This window comes from Triturus cristatus, chromosome 5_1, assembly GCF_964204655.1.
Source record: "Triturus cristatus chromosome 5_1, aTriCri1.1, whole genome shotgun sequence".
NCBI classification, from domain to species: Eukaryota; Metazoa; Chordata; class Amphibia; order Caudata; family Salamandridae; genus Triturus; species Triturus cristatus.
In genome coordinates, this window is record NC_140587.1 from 261,437,879 (window position 1) to 261,456,523 (window position 18,645).

The following is an 18,645-nucleotide window of genomic DNA, read 5'->3' on the forward strand; positions in this document are numbered from 1 at the left end:
CCCATCTAGCTAATGCCATCTCTTTCTAGTGCTATGCTAACTCCATCGCCTTCAATCAGAAATCTGGAAGTGCCATTTGAGACAAAAATGCTCCTAAATGTAGCATAGCTACTGCAAATAGGTGCCTAATCTAAAAATCTGCCACCACCTCCAAATCGATACTGGTAAATCCCCCATGAGCACACTTATGGCAAGCAGCCCTCACTGTTGTAATATTCTACTTGTAGTTCTTCCAATCAATGCCTTCTCTTCCTGTGGCAAGGGCACTGGCTTTGCTGTCCTTGTGCTTTCCACTCCACGTCCACACCAGTTCACTTTCATTCAATGGCAGCTGGCTTTTTTCCAGCAGCAGGGATCCACATGAGCTAAACTGCCTCCACCCACCTGTCCAAAACTTTCCATCTCACTCACCTTCGGGCTTAGGGGTGCAGGAAGTGCTGTAGCATCCCCAAAATACCCATGCTGGAGTTTAGAAGGTGAATGACCGAGGTCAAATGTCAGACAATGTCTTCTGGCACATGCCTGCTTATTCTTTTAATGTGGAAATGTGTGTTTACTCACCTTTTACTGAGTGCAAGGTGAGAGGATTTTGAATTGTGAACTATGTGACGATATTGCAGGGGCACAGGGAGTGTGAAAAGAAAGACAGCAGACGCTATAAAATGTAAGGTAACGAAAGTGAACTGTTCAAATATTATACTTGTGTAATGTGCAAATAATAAATATTCACTGAAACGCGATTTACACGCATTATCATTCGCATGCTAAATAGCTTTATCAGTAAAACTGCATGTCCGTGAAATTTTAGTGACCATTTCAATGAAAATGTGCTGTCTGTAAACGGCGGTGCGCTACCACTCCATGCTATAATATGTTATTTGCAACAGTGTGATTCATAATGCGCCACCTGCTGAACAACACACCCTTACCACTCGCCTGCTGAATAGGCATGATTCATTTGCTGAACTTGCGCTTTGTGAGATGTCTGTATTTTTCACCAGTGCTAAGTTCAGCTGGTAACCGGTGCTCAGCACCGGCACTTAATTTGTTTCTGGTGCTCCGCACTTAATTGTCAACACCGCACTTATGACAGTCAGCCACATGACGTCGCTGCACATCTAATTTAGAGATGAGCGGAACAAACGGTTGTTTATGAACACAATATCCATAAAAAATGACTGATACCTGCCTCCCCAGCCATTCCTTTAAAGAATTGGGGACCTGGAAAATCTGAACTGTCGCACTTGCAGGTGAGAGAAATGTTTTGGTGACGTCATTGTCAGCAATGACGAGGCAATGGGTGGTGCAAGCTGCCGAGGCCTCCTGGTCAGGGCCCCGGCACTTATTATTTTACAAATTAAGAACTGTTTTTTCACAACCCTTTGGTTTAATAAAGATTGCAGCACTCCCACTCTGAAAAACGTTCCAGCACCACTGCCTTTGGTCAGCCAATCTACGCCTCCTTATGTTCCCAAAAAAGCCCACTGCTAACAATCTCTGTACCGGCTATTTTGTGTCCTGATCTCACTTCACTGGGAAATTCTGTATTTTACTGTCATAATTATACTGAACCGTACATTCAGAATTGCGGGCATAACCCACCACTACGGCGTGGACTTGTAATCCAGTGGCATCCATGCATAATTTACCCCAGCCCTCTTACTCCTAGCTATTTAATGTATAACATGTATCCTAACTTTCATTATATACTGCCCTATATCACTGTGCACTAACTTATTATGTTCATCGTGGTTCATCCAACATCATTCTATATCTACCTGTCCGATAATGCCCTTATGCACTAGTGGATTACTGTGCTTACCATTTTGTTGTCAAAATGTGATTGGTCTTAAATAAATACAAATGCACATTTGTAACTGCACGCACCTGTGCACTGTGCACTCATGAACGCATTCCTCTTTTGTTTTTAGGTTTTTGATCGTCCTAGGGTGCCTGATCTTAGCCATCTTGACCACCTTCAAGGAGTATGAAGCAGCGTCTGGAGACTGGTTGCTGCTGTTAGTAAGTACATCGCAACAATTCTACTTTTTACTATATAGTTTTATACACATGTCTAATCGAAGATTTGGAGCGAAAGACAGAGGAATTTTCTTAGGTTATGTGTGTTTGGATCCAGAATATTTTCGTATTCTTTTTTGTTGACATGCACATGAAATTTTACTAGAGATTGTCCCCATTTTAACTGCAAAGCAGCTACATCTATGTACTGAATGTTTCTTAATTACATAGTTTATTGTAACAATTCTTAAAATATTTGAGGCATTTTCTTTTTACTTCATGTTTTTTTTTTTTTTTTTTTAAATGATGGCTGATGTATTTTAAAATATCCAATCAGGAAACAATCATTGTATCATAACCTGTGATGAGCAACGGTGGAGGAAACGTTTCTGGCATGTTGCCGAAATAAAATATTGTGGATTGAATTGCAGCTACCCGTCCATGTGCAAAATGTATATCTATGGATAATTATGTGCAGGTGCTTGCATTTCAAAGTCAGCTATGCATATTTCTTTTTAATGTCTTCATTGTAGGGATCAATATCCTCTACACGGCTTAGGAACATCCTGCCCTGTCCTGGTTTTGTGGCCTGCCCTTTGCAGCTCTTCTGGCAGGCAAATGCCCAAAGTGCACCCCCAAACTGTGTGAGGGCGGTGACTGTCATTGACCATGAGAGGGCTGCTATCAGTGTGATTTTAGTTCAGGGGCAGTCCTTTTTAACTGTACCCTGTGGCGAGGCTGCCCATGGTAAAGGTCCGTCTTCTCCGCCATAACTAGGGCCCATTGCCTATCTTCATGTGTAAGAAATACGTGTTTTGTGTGTTTCATGGCAACAGGAGTAATTTGTGATGACTATTTGAGACACTAGGTGTAAGGGGGAACAAGATAGTGGTCACACAGCACGCCTGTATGTCAGGATTCATGCTTGACCAGGACTTGGAGACAAAAATAGCTAGTCATTGATGGAAACTTTGGAGAACGGGACAAAAAACTGTAAGGACTGGGATACTAGACTGCTAAACCGACTTGCTCCTCTTGCTGTTTTTTATAGCACTTTCAAGAGATAGGAGCTGGATCCTGTATGTATAGTCAATTGGACGTGGAGTCGAAGCATGTCGATGTGTCGTTAGTTGCTGTGGTACTCGTCTAAGTGCCAGCTTGCACCCATTTATGCATCACTTATTTTTGTTGTTTTGTCCCTTTTCGGCTCCCTTGCATTCAGGACTCCAGCTACTTCCCTCCATTCATTTGTTTGTTGTACTTCTTGCCTTTGGGTTTTATATTTTACTCTCACCTCCTTCGCTCCGGGTTGGTATGTGTGTGGTGGCTCCTGGTCCCTGCTGGTATCCTGGTTGTCAGGTGCTCGTCTTAGCAGCTTCACAGTTGAATGCAGTAAGCCTGAGCCTCTCTTGCACTACGCTGTCTGTGCAGTACATTTACTTTTGTCACCTACTCCTTTACAGCCGGATTGGTGTCTAACCATTCCTCTGTCAATCAGGCTTCCCTGTGATGCTCCCACCCTGTGATGAATCCATTCGAAAGACAAACTCCAGACCTGTGATTCTCTCTCACTTCCTTTTCCTGTTCCACTCCTCCACCCCAATTACTACAGTGGGTGTGTTGTTACTTTGTATCACCTCTGTAGGCATTCAGGATGGCAGGGGCACTAGGGACCTTTCATATGTTTTGGTGGACCAGAAAGCTTCCATGGCCTCCTCCCTAGGTCTAACCTTGCCTGTTGCGTAGGGAATTCTTTCTATACCCTTGTAGTCTTATTTGTTTTGTTTATTTATTTCGCAGTATTTATACAGCGCAAAGAGTCCTCCCCAAAAGGATATTGCAGCGCTATAAGAAGCTACACATTCTATTACTATCTTACAGAGGAAATGAACATATAGGAAGATGATTACTTGGGGAAAAAGCCACGTTTTGAGTTATTTCTGAAACTGAGATATTCGCCTAAGCGGCGAAGGTCCACAGGCAACAAATGCCAATCAGCCCCCCCAAGTATGTAAAAGAGTGGCCCTGGTTGAGACTTTTCTGATCCGTGTAGTGTTAGCCAAAGCTAAATTGGTGGATCTCAGATTTCCAGAGGGAGTGTTAAAATCCAGTTTAGTACAAATAATTCTAAGGCTAGTATTATGTAAAGCCCTGTGCGCATGACACATTAGTTTAAATTTAGCCTTTCTTTTAATGGGAAGCCAGTGAAGAGTTTTTAGGGAAATCAAGGCTAAGTTGTATTAGTCTTTATTGCAAATGAGCTTAGCCTCCATATTCCGAATCACCTGTAATTGGGTGAAAAGGCACTCTGCCATCCCATATAGATGACATTCCCATAGTCCAGTCTGCTAATTACCAGATCTTGAACTATGGACCTGTGCTAATCTACTGGGATTCAATGAAAGAGTTTTCTAAGAAGTTCAAGCAAGCTATATAAAGTGGCAATGACCTGCTACTGCATAGACAAGGACTCATCAACCAGAACACCCAAGTTTTTGCAGACATTCTTTGGCTAAGATGTGGTACTGTTGCAGGGATTCTGCTCATGCACAGAACTATGCACAGGAAACCAGGACCACAGTGAATTGTGGTGTACCAAAAAACTCACCTCAGAACCCAGAACCACTTATCCGACTAGCATCAGTGTCTCATTCGTTCTCCGTATCATTTAGAAGCTACCAATGATTAGACAACCCAGAACAAGTGACTTAGAGTACTCTCAGGAATGGTGGGAATCAGAAACACCTTTTTGTTATTATTCTTATATCAGTCAACAATAAGAGTAATCAGAGACACAGTAAAGTTTAAAATGTTTATTTTTAACTATGTGCTCTAAGGTGCAGTACTTTGGCTCATATAAGCAGGCAAATGATTAAAAACAAAACCATCAGCATTGTTACAATACCATAGAAAATGAAGGGATAAATCATATTACAAATGGTAGTGGAAAACAAGTCCTATAATACTTTGTGAACCACCCTCCCTTCACTAGTAAACTAGTTTTATAAAACTAATAGAAGATCTCTAGGCTTGAATGGGGAACCCATACCTCAAAGATCAGCTTAGGTGAATCACATCACAGGATCAGCTCGGCTCTCTGTGTCAGGAAAGGTTTTCTCCCAGTGTTTGAATCATGCATGCAAATGCAATATTAAAGGCACCCGAGTTTCAGATATTTGCAGCTGTGTGCGTGTTATGTCTAGAGCGTGGGCCGATCAACCTGAATTCAGCAGCATACATTGTTATTTGACCTTGACGGCTTCTGCACACAGTGTTCAGACTAAGGTCGCGGTGCACGTCTAGGGATGTGAACAACAGATCGTTCCCATGTGAAGAAAAAGCAAGCAAGCAGTTTTACTTGTAATAACAGCTACCTGCAGTGTCGTGTGCAAAAGCAGCAAAGTGGCAAGATGGCGTTTTACTTCTAAAGCGCTTATGCTAACATAGCAATGTGTGTACATAAAACCCCATCTCCACTACAGTACCCAAAGATAACGGCCATCATGAACAATCCCAAATCTGTTGACATGCATATTTTCCTTGTGTTGATGAATTAACTTCTATTCCTGTGTTGTGAGCACTCATCTAGCAATGATGATTTGACCTATGGCAGTTATCCACATTCAATTTGTTTAACCAGTTGACACTACTTTGTCCTTTGGCTCTTCACTCTGTCTATTCCAGGACAAATAGGAAGCCGCACGTTTGAACAAGCATTGGCATAGCCAATACGTCTTGCCTTTGGGACATATAAGTGTTTAGCAATGCAGCAAATTATCCTGGGTGCTGTGCCACCAGGAATTGAAGAGCTATGCAATTGCTGCACAATGTGTAGTCTTTAGAAACTGTAGCCATCTGCAAATGGTCTAATTTACCAATGAATTTGGATGCAGGTGGTACTTGTAGCATCATCAGACACAAAGTCAGGAAGTGGCAATGTCATCTTCCCAAGATCACCACTGTTAGGCTTTGGTAATACTTGCTGCTAAATACTCTGTTGCCAGCAGCCCCTCCAGCTGGGGCTCTTTCAGATCAGCACTGACAGTCTCTCTTCCTTCTCTGCTGCTGGCGACGGTGCCATAAATCTTCGAAGGAAGGGAGAGTGTGTCTGCCTCTGGTCTTCGCTCTCCATAGCACTGCAAGGGCCCTGCAGCGAGGGCTGAGTGTTTTTGGAATCAAAAGACACATTGAGGTGTAATTACCTTCCAATCACAGCAGCATATGAGATCACATTCCAGCATCATCACAGATGGAGATTTTTTGAGTATGTGAAACTGCTGTGGGGAAATAGCCAAGACACGAGGAGCCAGCTGTAAACCGACCCCAGGCAGCTTCTGACGTCAGGCGCGGACTCGTGCGCATGCCAAAATGAGCATGTAATCCTGGAATAATAACCCGACTTTTCTTGGAAAGCTGCAGCTTTCCTGGTATACCCTTATGATTGGTAAACGTGCTGAAAACGTATATAACTGCCTGTGTTGTTCCAAGACGAGCAAACAAGGCATAATGTGGCGTTCTTTTAGAAAATTAAAGCCCCTGAAAGGGATATATGAAACCACAGAACCAGCTTGTTTTCAGCAATATTGCACAAGGAAACATTCCATAGAGAAAGAAAAGAAGGCCTATGTTCCTTTCATGTACATGACCCAAAAAATGTGGTAAACATACGGTAATTGAATTGTGGCACATTAATCGGGTAATATTCTTTCAAGTAATATCACTGGAATGTGGTAGCACCAGGTTATGTCACAGAAGACTGCGAGCATTACCACAAGCAAAAACAAGCATGAGTGCTTGAAAAGTGCAGACGTGCCCGTGGCCACGTAATATCACTGGAATGTGGTAGCACCAGGTTACGTCACAGAAGACTGCAAGCATTACCACAAGCAAAAACAAGCATGAGTGCTTGAAAAGTGAAGACGCGCACGTGGCCAAGTAATATCACTGGAATGTGGTAGCACCAGGTTACGTCATAGAAGACTGTGAGCATTACCACGAGCAAAGACAAGCACGAATGCTTGAAAAGTGCAGACGCGCATGTGGCCACGCTAATTGCAAACCGATGGCGCTCCCGTAAGGTGGATGCCAGCACAAGCACGAGTGCTTGAAAACAGCTGACCGATTACTAAAGGTCATCTCCTAGTGCAGCGCATGCGCGCTGCGCTAGGCTCGACCTAAAAAGGTAGCACTGTCATTGACTCTGGCTTCCCACCTTGGTCGCCCATATGAGCTAAATAAAACTGGTGCCTTGTTCTGTATATTACTTGAACAACCATGCAACTATATGCAGCAGGCCACAGCAAATTCAGTAGTTGTAAATGAACCTCTGCTGGGTTGTAGTTCGACTCGGGTAAGGGACAAGCCTGCACTCTTGGTAGAAGCAATGCTGCTGTGACTTGTGTAGAGGAATGAATCTGAGTTGTTGTGGAAGAGAGTTGCTGGATTGCCCCTGAAAAGAGAGAAGTTTAACTTATCCTGGGAAGACCCGCACATGGCACAGCTGACTAAAGAATCTGCATGAAGATTGCCTTTTTCAAACATAACCGCATATGATCCAAACAATCTGTACAGCGCCGCTGGCCTAGATAATCAAAGACTGAGTGCTGGTTAGGTTCAAAGGCTGCAGACATGCTTTTTCTATATGAGTAAACTGATAAACCTGGTCCTATCCGCAGTCCTCCCAAACATTGAGGGTGCCTGTTTAATGTCCTTCCCCAAAGCCATAAGGACTTAGAGATCTTTCCTTGATGAGTATGAAATGCGGTCCAGTTGGCAGGACTGTTATTGAGGTACGTCATCCTAAACCACTGATCGGGATTGAACCAAATTTTCAGAAAGCTAGATCTTGGCCCAGAAAGCTTGTTTCTGGATTTGGTGTGAATCCATTCTTTAGTTTTACAGAAATTAGGGCCGGAAAACCTTGTCTTATCTAGATGGTTGAGTTTGCGGGAGGCTTGCTGGAGTCCTGTGATCAGACAAATTCAAATATTAAAGCGATCTGATTGGCTGGCCGCAGCATTAAGAGAAATTTTTGCAGATGCCATTTCAGGACACTGTGACCGGGTCCCCATGTCCTGAAGTGAAAAAAAAGAGTATACAGAATTGGAGTGGGGGCACCCTGACCCCTTTCACCCTGTGGGGGGACCCCATGAAGCAAAATCTAAAAACATTGTAATCATTTTTATTTATGTTTCTGGATTTCTGCTTTTGTCCCTAGGGAGCCAGCGTGGCTCCCTCATCAAGACTCTTGTAGGATCAGAAAAATAAAAAAGTGGGCAGGGCCTGAGTGTCTGCAGTAGGTTGTCGCCCACCAGGCAAAGGCCGTGCGTAACAAGGGGTTGGCTGCCATTGGGGGGTCGGGTGACGGACCTTCTGCTAACTCCTGCCTCACATGACCTTTGCGTGTTCGATGGATTGGCTGCCCATGGGGGTTCTCACTTTAAGCATAAAGTTATGACTAAAAAAACCACTGAAATTCATCAGTTATAGTTATTTCAAGTAACTATTACTCATGCCCTTGCTATACACTGCTTATGACCTCACATATTGCAACACTCATGACATGTTCTTCAGATGACATTATAATTATTAGCATTACTGATGACAACTGAACTGAGGTTGTTGACAACACTGTGTATGGTGGGTGAGTGAATAATAATTACTTGAAATTCAGTGGTTTGTTTTTAGTTTAAATTGACATTTTCACCTAACTATAACATGGCTTTAACCTTTGATTTTTTCAGTTAATATACACATCTCTGTTAGCTTTTCGACCCTCAGGCATCAAGCACTTCACAAGAAGAGCCACCAGCAAAATAAATAATCACACCTCACGCATCTACAAATTCACTGCTCACTAATGACTTCTTCCAAAATTTGAATATTAGATCACTTTTTTGTGATAATCCACAACTCATGACACATTCCGGCTACCTCAGCAGCCTTATTCACATACTGAGGCAATGGAAACGCATCACAGATCACTCTATTTTTTAAAGTTGTGTGCCCACATTCCTGCAAGCTTCCTGAGAACCCAACAATCCAGGTATCTATAAGTTGTGAACCTTACTTTCTCAAAAACTACTGACAGATTTACACTAAATCACAAAAGGCATTTGTTAGACCTATCATTCATAGGGTAGTCTTCCCACCAACCATTTGTCTCCCTCCTCCATTTTTTTGGGCATCTAGTTTTTGCTCCCCTTAGGACACTATGCATTTTACCACTGCTAATCAGTACTAAAGTGCTTGTGCTGTCTCCTCTAAACATGACAATAATGGCTTATCCTCAACTGGCATATTTATTTTCTTATAAGTCCCCAGTAAAGTGGTACTACATGTACCCAAGGTCTGCAAATTAAATGCTACTAGTGGGCCTGCAGCACTGATTGCGTGACCTACTTAAGTATCCCTTTTAATGTCACAGGCCTAACATTGCTTAGCCTGTGTGTGCAGCTTTAAACTGCCATTTTGACCAGGCAAAATAAACCTTTTGCCAGGCCCAAACCTTCCTTTTGAATAACTATGGTAGGTTTTTTACTACTACAATGCTTATCTCTCTCATAGGATTACATTGGAGTTGCCTTTTTAATTTCCAAATGGGTAGAGATAGGTATTTCATTTTTGGTGTCTCTGGAATCACAATTTAAAGTCCTAATATATGGTGAAACTTGCAGTTCTGAAAATGCCTCTTTTGGAAAGTTAATTACTGCCAACAGGGGTAACCCTAAGACCTGAGCCTGGGGAAAATAAAGACTGGAATCCTAACAAAGTTTCAAGGTAAATATCTTATGTAATGTAAAATACAAAATAACAATATCAGAGAATCAAACAAAAAAGAATGAAAAAAGAATAAAGAGAAACATGTGACAAAATTACAAGAAATGTTCTTACAAGTGATACCCCTACACAAATAAAAAAAATATACAACATTTTAATAAGACAATGATAATGGCAACAATAGAACGACAATGGTGCTCAATAAGTTACACAAATAACCATAAAGACAATACTCTGTGTAAACATAAAAAGTGGCTAAGGAAAGCTACATATATGTAGTTTGGACAAGATAAAAACAAAACATAGCAAAGAATGCGTTCTCTTCATTCAAGGCCGCATGTAGGCGTCAGCGGCGTTTCAACCACATTATAGTTTGGTGGTCATCATCAGAACAGACAATATTAAATACCAGAGCATCCAATAGAAAATTCCGGTATTAAAACCTATGAGTAACGAGTCCACAGAACACAAATAAGTGGGCTCCAAGAACAGTTGCACCAAAACGAATGATAAAGCGCCCTATCCACTAAAATTTATAGCAATTAAAAGTTTCACTTAAATCACAATAGAGCAACAAGTGACCAAGTATTAGTTAACTGGGCCACCAGTCAAGCCGAGCTGCTCTAACTAGGAGCCAATCTACACAGAGCTAATATTACTTTGGGTCAATTTCTTTTACTGTCGGTGATAATTCCAAACCGAATGCCAATAGCCATCTAATATTCGTAAGTAACTTCTGCAAATGATTCACACAAGTACTGGGATCCATTAATTTCATACACTATTTATTCCTTTGTTTCCATCGCTACAGGTCTTAAATTTTAAGTGACCGATTTTCAAACTATGTATCCCGACCGTTGTGTGGGTCCAGTTCCCAATATCCCTGGTTCGACTCTGAACACACACAACACTTTACTCGTGGAGGGGGCACTCGGCATTGAGATAGTGCAGGATATAGCCCTGAAGAATTTGCGTTAATTGTGACGAAACACGTGTCGGCTGAGAACAGAAAGAATTGAGAAGAAGAAAATAAAGAAGTGGATACTAACTATAAACTGGAAGGGGCTTTGAGTTTATTGATATTGTGTGTGCTGGGGAATGTGAGAAAAAAACAATTCTTTATGTGTTAATTATGTAATCACAAAATGTTTAATCCATTTTTGAAAATGTAAAAATGTGCATATGACTTAATGGGTTTATTTCCAAATTAAGTCGTATAGATTGGTTTACAATACCGTTTTTTTTATTCTAACTTCAATGCACCTATTCACTGCTTTGAAAAGAAAACACACATTACCATGATGTTATTATGGAGTATAATTTTACATCCAATCTTCTAAAGGAAGATGCATAATACATTCAAATGGTATTTATTCTGAATTTATGATTACACATAGCAATATTTCCATATTAAGGAAAAGACTAGAACAAGAGATAACAAGCCATAATCTTTCGTGTGTCACTTTAGAAATGCAGTGAATTTGCCAAAAAAAGCAAACCAACCTACAATGTTTTGGCTATAATTCTAGAGCCTTGTACTACACTAAAACGGATGAAATAACGATATGCTTTTCTTTTATGTTCTTTACTAAATTATCTGAATAGTTTATAGCATTATATACTTGTGTTTGAGAGGTATAAAATAATAAGTGACACATCTAACTAACACAAATAATGTTAACAGAAATCTAAGTTATTTTTTATTGTTTAATTCATATCCCCAGATTAGCATACTATGTTATAAAAGTCAATGTTTTTGCAGTCCTTCTGCTCTCAGAACAAAATTAACAATCCATTAATAACCACAGTCACACAATGTATTCAATTGATAAAGCACCCCACCAGTATGATATTTAGTGTATATCATTTTATATAAGTTATATATACATGTGTTCTCTCTGCCCATAAGACTATCTTGACTTGCTGCTATTGATTCTATCGTTGTTTTAGAGCACTATTTTGCACTGTTTCTTCAAGCACTTTAGCTTTTAGATTTCTACAGACTATATATCATCGGGGTAATTTCTTGTATAGAGTTTTACTATTTTTTCCATGCAATTTTACAACAGGAGATTTGATCTATTTATGGTTTATAGCATATTTATAATTGTTGCAATAGCATTGCTATTTTTCACACATGCTGCTAATATGGCTAATATGGGCTATTAGTTCATTCTGTTTGGTCAATTTCTTGTCACTCTTTTACCTTATGTTTTTTTAGCCTATGGATTTTATTCAGTGACAAGCTTCGTTTACTAGTACACCTGCATTTGAGTGAGACATGTGCATTGCCAAACTGATTATTTAGATATGTTGTAATCTTCCTTGTTATTTTTGTTTCAGCTATCACTCTATGCAGTATATTTCTCTCTTCTTTTCAACATCAAATGTCCGTTTTATGCACTCACAAAGTTTATATTCGCCTTTTACGCATTTATTTAAGACATGACAGTATTGTTGGGTTTTTAATTCTGGACACTTGTCCTCTATTCTTTAGAAAGTTTTCCCCAAGGGCAATATAGGTAACTTTAGAGGCGGATTATAAACAATATGTATGCATTTGAATACCGCCCTTCTGTCATCTATTTGTGATTTAGAAAACATTTGTTTGTTTTTTCTGTCACTATGATGTGCTATCCTTCATAAGCGTTTTTTGCATACGATATTTATATCATTATTATCAAGTATTCGGACATTGTGATGCTGAATGATTAGAATTTTCATGGTTGGTGCTCAGTGTCTCTATTTATTACATCATCACACGGAGACGCATCATGTGATCAAGCTCCCTGCGTGGAGCGAAACGCGTCATGGAGGACACTGGTCCTGCTATTTTCTGAAACTGATATTTTTGGGAAATAAATCACCTGCTTCACCCACTCTCTGTCCTGTGGGATTTTTCATTCGCTTGCTGGGGGCGAGAGGTCCGTACCTTTACTTCTGCTGAAAATAAGAGCGGAAAAGGAATTTTTCTATATTTATCATTTTAGAAGTGTGCAATGTAACTCTAAATATTTCAAAGATGCCTGTAAATCAGAGTCACGATAATCTTGGACTCAATAGTGGTAACTAAACAGTACACTGTAGAGACAGAAGTGAATGGAAAGATCCCTAGATTCGAACTAATATTTATTTGCCGTTTTAGACAAACACATTTTTTGGGGTGTTTGATATTTAGGGGTTCACTTAGAGTTTGGTGTAGCAAGACATTAAACGGCATATGCTGTGTTCTGCCAGGCTTGCAGTTCTCATGTTTAGTTTTGGAATAGAAGAACTGCTTGGGTTTTGAAGGCAGTGATTACCTGGCACTGCAGTAAGAAATCATTCACCAAAGACCTATCCACTACAGGATCGATGGCTAATGGACATTAGTGGCCCACCCTATTTAGGCAAGACCTGGGTACAAATGTTATTATGCTGGAATACTTGAAGTAATTTATACAGATACGCCTGTTCATGTAATTATTAGTAATTTGGCACAAAAGCCAAAGACAGGAGCACAAAAACACCAAACTGAGCGAGCGTGAGCGGCTGTTGGCTGCTGCTGTTCCTGTTCTGTTGCATTTAGCACTATTTTCTTAATGCAAATTACATTATTTGGTCTACTTTGTATGCAAGGGTGCACTTTGTGCTACAAAAAGTGCACTTAATGTTGGGTTATGCTCCTCACGTAATTCTGTCTAATCTCCCATAATTTTTCTGTAATTTTGCTCAATTAGTTAAACTACATAAATTACGCCACCCCAAATTTAGATGGGACTTCTGACATTAATTGTATCTGCCGGCAACCACCAAACAAGATGTAGAAATGTCCTTGATATATGAGGAGAAAACTCCCTGCACATCATTGATATTTTTTTGTTTCTCAGAAATAAAACCCACATTAGGCATTCAGGAATTGAAAAACGATGCCTAACAGGCTGCCAGAATGACATTGCGAACTGCCTGGCAAACAAAACGTGCTTCCTTTGTGTTGACCAGAGTTCTTTAGGTAAAAGATTCCCCATCAACACAACAGGTGGTGTACCAAGTGGCGGGCAAAGATGGGATCTCTACCACCCTAATGACATGGTGTTCACAAACTATGCTATAAACACATTTGAGCATCATTACAGGTGCCCTGATGATCTCAAACGGGTTCAGATGCGGAAAAAACCACCTCCAACAAAATTATAAGTTGTGTGTTTTAAACAAAATGCACATATTAGAGTTTTTGACAATGAAAGATTTCATGAGAGTTAGGGGGTTTTACATCCTTTTCATTCCTTTCATTCCTTCTCCCTTTTCTTCCCACATTGCGAGGGTTGTATAACTGAACCACGCATGTGATTACATCACATGCCTTAACAACACGGTCATTACCACAACTGCGTCTTTACCACACATGCCATCACAATCATTTCATTGTAATGAGATGATTGGTAAAGGCATATGCATGAGAAAGGTTACACTCCAGCCCCCCACCCTGAGTCTAAAGCCTTACCCTTGCCCTGAAAAAGACCCTGTCCCCTGCCCTAAAAACACCCCAATCCCCCGCCCTGTGCCCTAAATCCAGCTCCAGCCTTAAAAACTGCCTCAACTCCAGCCCTAAAAACACCCCAGTCTCCTCCCTGAGCCCTAAAACCAGCCCCCATCCCTAAAAACGACCCCGTCTTTTAGAACTGGGGTCTCTAGTTGGCTGATGTAGGTACATTAGTCCAAATAGGAACCCTTGCTTCTAGTCAGGGAAAGGAAGGACACACTCTTAGATAACCCCTGCTCACCATCCGGTAGCTTGGCACGAGCAGCCAGGCTTATCTCCAAGGCAATGTGTAAAGTATTTGCAACCACACTCCCAGTAACACAGTGATAACACCACACATGGACACCACACTGATTTTATTTTTTTAAAACGATGGGCCCGATTCACAGAACTAACTTAAGACAAAATCCTAAACTTACTACCATTTTGGTATTCACAGAAGGCACTTACTCATTTTGGTATTCACAGAAGACACTTACTCACTTCGGTATTCACAGAAGTTAGGAGTCCTAACTTTAGGACTCCTAAATGTCTTCTGTGAATACCGAAAGTCTTAAAATTAGGATTTTTCTCAGTTTAGGAGTCCTAAGGTTAGGACTCCTAACTTTACAACTACTAAACTGAGAAAAAACCTAATTTTAAGGTTTTCGGTATTCACAGAAGGCATTTAGGAGTCCTAAAGTTAGGAGTCCTAAATTTAGGACTACTAAATTGAGAAAAATCCTAATTTTAAGACTTTCGGTATTCACAGAAGGCATTTAGGAGTCCTAAAGTTAGGAGTCCTAACTATACTACTACTAAACTGAGAAAAATCCTAATTTTAAGACTTTCAGTATTCACAGAAGGCATTTAGGAGTCCTAAAGTTAGGAGTCCTAAACTTAGGACTACTAAATTGAGAAAAATCCTAATTTTAAGACTTTCGGTATTCACAGAAGGCATTTAGGAGTCCTAAAGTTAGGAGTCCTAACTATACTACTACTAAACTGAGAAAAATCCTAATTTTAAGACTTTCGGTATTCACAGAAGGCATTTAGGAGTCCTAAAGTTAGGACTCCTAACTTCTGTGAATACCGAAATGAGTAAGTGCCTTCTGTGAATACCAAAATGAGTAAGTGCCTTCTGTGAATACCAAAATGGTAGTAAGTTTAGGATTTTGTCTTAAGATAGTTCTGTGAATCGGGCCCGATATCTTTATCAAAAGAAATTCGATGAGACCAAACGATAGAAATCCAATTTATGCGTATTCATAATATTTCACTTTGCAGGTTATTAGGCCAACAATCACTTGTAGGTTCTTGCGGTATTAATGAGCAGTTCATGATGATCTAATGCAGTCCTAATGCAATGCTATGCAGTTTGTAATGCAGTTTGTAATGTAGAAATAAGACAGTCCTTAATGCAAGTACTAATGCAGTTCGTAACAAGGGAATAATGCAGTTCGTAATGCAAGAATAATGCAGTTCATAATGCAGGAATAATGTGGTTCTCGATGCAAGAATAATGCAGTTAGTAATGCTGGAATAATGCGGTTCGTAATGCAAGAGTAATGCAGTTCTTAATGCAAGTATAAAGCAGTTCTTAATGCAAGACTAATGCAGTTCGTAATGCAAGGAATAATGCTATAAGCCAATCTGCGCGATCAGCTCTGGCAGCACTAGGCCTCAACAAGAGAGACAACGGTCGTAAACTTAACAGGGCTGCCCCGGTACTGCTGGGCAGGTACGGGCCGCTCGGGGACTCAGCGCTTCTAACGCGATGCAGCGGGAGAGAGATCAGAGCACTCCTGTACTCCTCCTACATGCCTCTCCAGGCCACACACGCTTGCGGCTCCCAACCGGAGTCCAAGCCTTACCCGAGGGGTGTGCTGCCTCGCTCTCTCTCTCTCCCCGCTCGTCGGACGTTCTGCTGGGCGGTCCGGATGTTGTTACAGCTCCGTTGCTAGTCGACGCTGTAGCCAGACGGATTACGACACTGCCTTCTCCTTCGTTGACGATCTTGGGCAGATTCCTTTTGGGGAACACCGATCACGATCCCTTTCACCTTGCAGCTTCCTTAGCTTCAAGAAATCCTTTAGCACGTTGCGACTTGGGTCTGCGGCAGCGATCCTTACTCACAGCCTCAGTTACGATGACGACTCGGGCCACAAACAGCAATGCAGCAGCGTGGACGATGTTTCACGCTGCGGGGGCAATGTGGTCCCGGGGCACCTCGTAAACAGTACCACAGACCACACGCCAGTCTCAGGCGTGCAAAAGTGCCACACACCAAGCGTCTCTGAGACACGGTTGGAAACTTTGATGTTCCTGAGTTTTCACAACCGGGGACCAGCTCTCCACGGGTCCTTGGAGACAAGTTACTTCAGCACACAACACACAGAAAAGTCCTTTCAAGGAGGGGAACACATCACACAGCAAAGTCCCTTGTCCTCTCTTTAGTCAAACTGCAGGCGAGCCCCAGAACAAACAGCAATGGCAGTCCTTTTCTTCAGTCTCTTCAGCTGTTCTTCTTTGGCAGACGTTCCTCTTGATCACAAAGTAGTTTCAATCCTTTTTCAGTCTTGAGTTCAGTCTTCAGCTCTCACATTTATACCCCTAAATGCCTTTGAAGTCTGTGTTCAGGGAGGCTCTGAGCCCGGTCCAAACCAGACCTGGTTGTCTTCCTGCCAGTGCACACCCTCTTCCTTTGATAGTGAGGGTCTGGGTTCCAGACGCTCCGCAGGAGTTGGAGCCATCCTTTTATGGCAGCAGCACAGCCCTCCTCACATCCAGGGGGCTACTCCTCCCACCACACCAAATGCAGGCCAGCCTGTTGCTGTCTCACCTACTCCTCCCTGGTGTCAGGACACTCCCCAGACCTTTTCACATCCAAATCCAGACTGTCAATACACAACCAGCAGAAGCACGCAGGATGGTTAGGAAAAGAAACCAGTCACTTCTAAAAGCCTGGTTTCTAAACACAAAATTTAAAAACCATCTTCACAAAAAGATGTGTTATTAAATTCTGAGTTCAGGCACACTAAACTCCATCTCTCCATCTTATGCTGATGGGAAGATATGCTGGAGACATGTCACACAGCATTCCCCATCTTGTTCAATGGACAGGATGGCCTTGCAACAGTGAAAAACGAAATTGGCAGTATGTCACTGTCAGGACATGGTACACACCTCAGTACATGTCCTAGCTTTCACATACACTGCACCCTGCCCAGGGGGGTATCTTGGGCCTACTATAGGGGTGTCTGATGTGCATAAAAAAGGGAAGGGTAAGGCCTGGCAAGTGGGTGCACTTGTCAGGACAACAAGGCAGTTAACAAACTGCGTGCAGGCGCTGCAGTGGCAGGCCTGAGATCTCTTTTTAGGGGTACTTATGTGGGTGGCACAATTAATGCTGCAGGCCCACTAGTAGCATTTGCATTACCAGCCCTGGCACACTCATGCACTATACTAGGGACTTTACTAGTAAGACAAACATACCAATTATGGACAACCAATTGCCATAACTCTTTATACAGAGAGCATATGCACTTTAGCACTGATCAGCAGTAGTAAAGTGCCCAGAGTCCTAAAAACAACAAAAACAGGTCAGAAACAATACAGGAGGGAGGCAACAAGTTCAGGTTTGACCCTGCAAAAAGGGCCAAGTCCCTTAGCCCTGAGCCCTATAAACCAGCCCCCAACCCTGAAAACTACCCTGCTCCAGCCCTAAAAACACCCCAGCACCCGCCATGAGCCTAAAACAGACCCAGCCTTAGAAAATGACCCCATCCCTAAAAACACTCCAGCCCCCGCCCTGAGTCCTAAAACTGGTCCTCAGGCCTGGAAACTACCCCGACCCCTGCCCTAAAAACACAAAACTGCTCACCAAGCTATGTCCCAATCCTTCCCATTCCTCCCAATTTCGTCCCAGCAGGAAGTACCTCTCCAACACCTCCCACCCCCGCCCATTCCACTTTCGTGTATAGCGCTTACTGCCTTTACCAGACATATGCCTTTACAACAGAAAATGTTTTAAAGGCTTCTGTGGTAAAGGAATGTGTGTGTTAAAGGCAAGCGTGGTAATGCATGCATTATAACAGCCCAGTGTTGGACCATTCAATGGTACTGTGACTTCTGGGGCCACATTACAGAAAGGGCACTCTAAACTGCTACTCCACCTTTCACTGAATGCGACAACCTACCTTCACATATAAAGTAGGCATAGATCCCCCTGCAGGCAGGTGTGGTAAGTGCACCCACCTGCATGGGGCACAGCGTCACAATTTATTTTCTGCACACAATGCATAAATGTCTTCGGCCCCTTCTATAACACTAGATTGCCCCATGGT

General features: G+C 41.9%; 1 protein-coding gene across 1 annotated transcript in view; it reads left to right on the forward strand.

Annotated features, from left to right (window-relative positions):
- KCNQ3 (potassium voltage-gated channel subfamily Q member 3) overlaps window positions 1–18,645 on the forward strand; it is a 732,470-nt gene that overhangs the window by 425,650 nt on the left and 288,175 nt on the right. Inside the window, exon 2 of the mRNA XM_085604907.1 lies at window positions 1,932–2,022. Coding sequence (XP_085461033.1) covers window positions 1,932–2,022 — 91 coding nt within the window. The remainder of the gene's footprint in view (window positions 1–1,931; window positions 2,023–18,645) is intronic.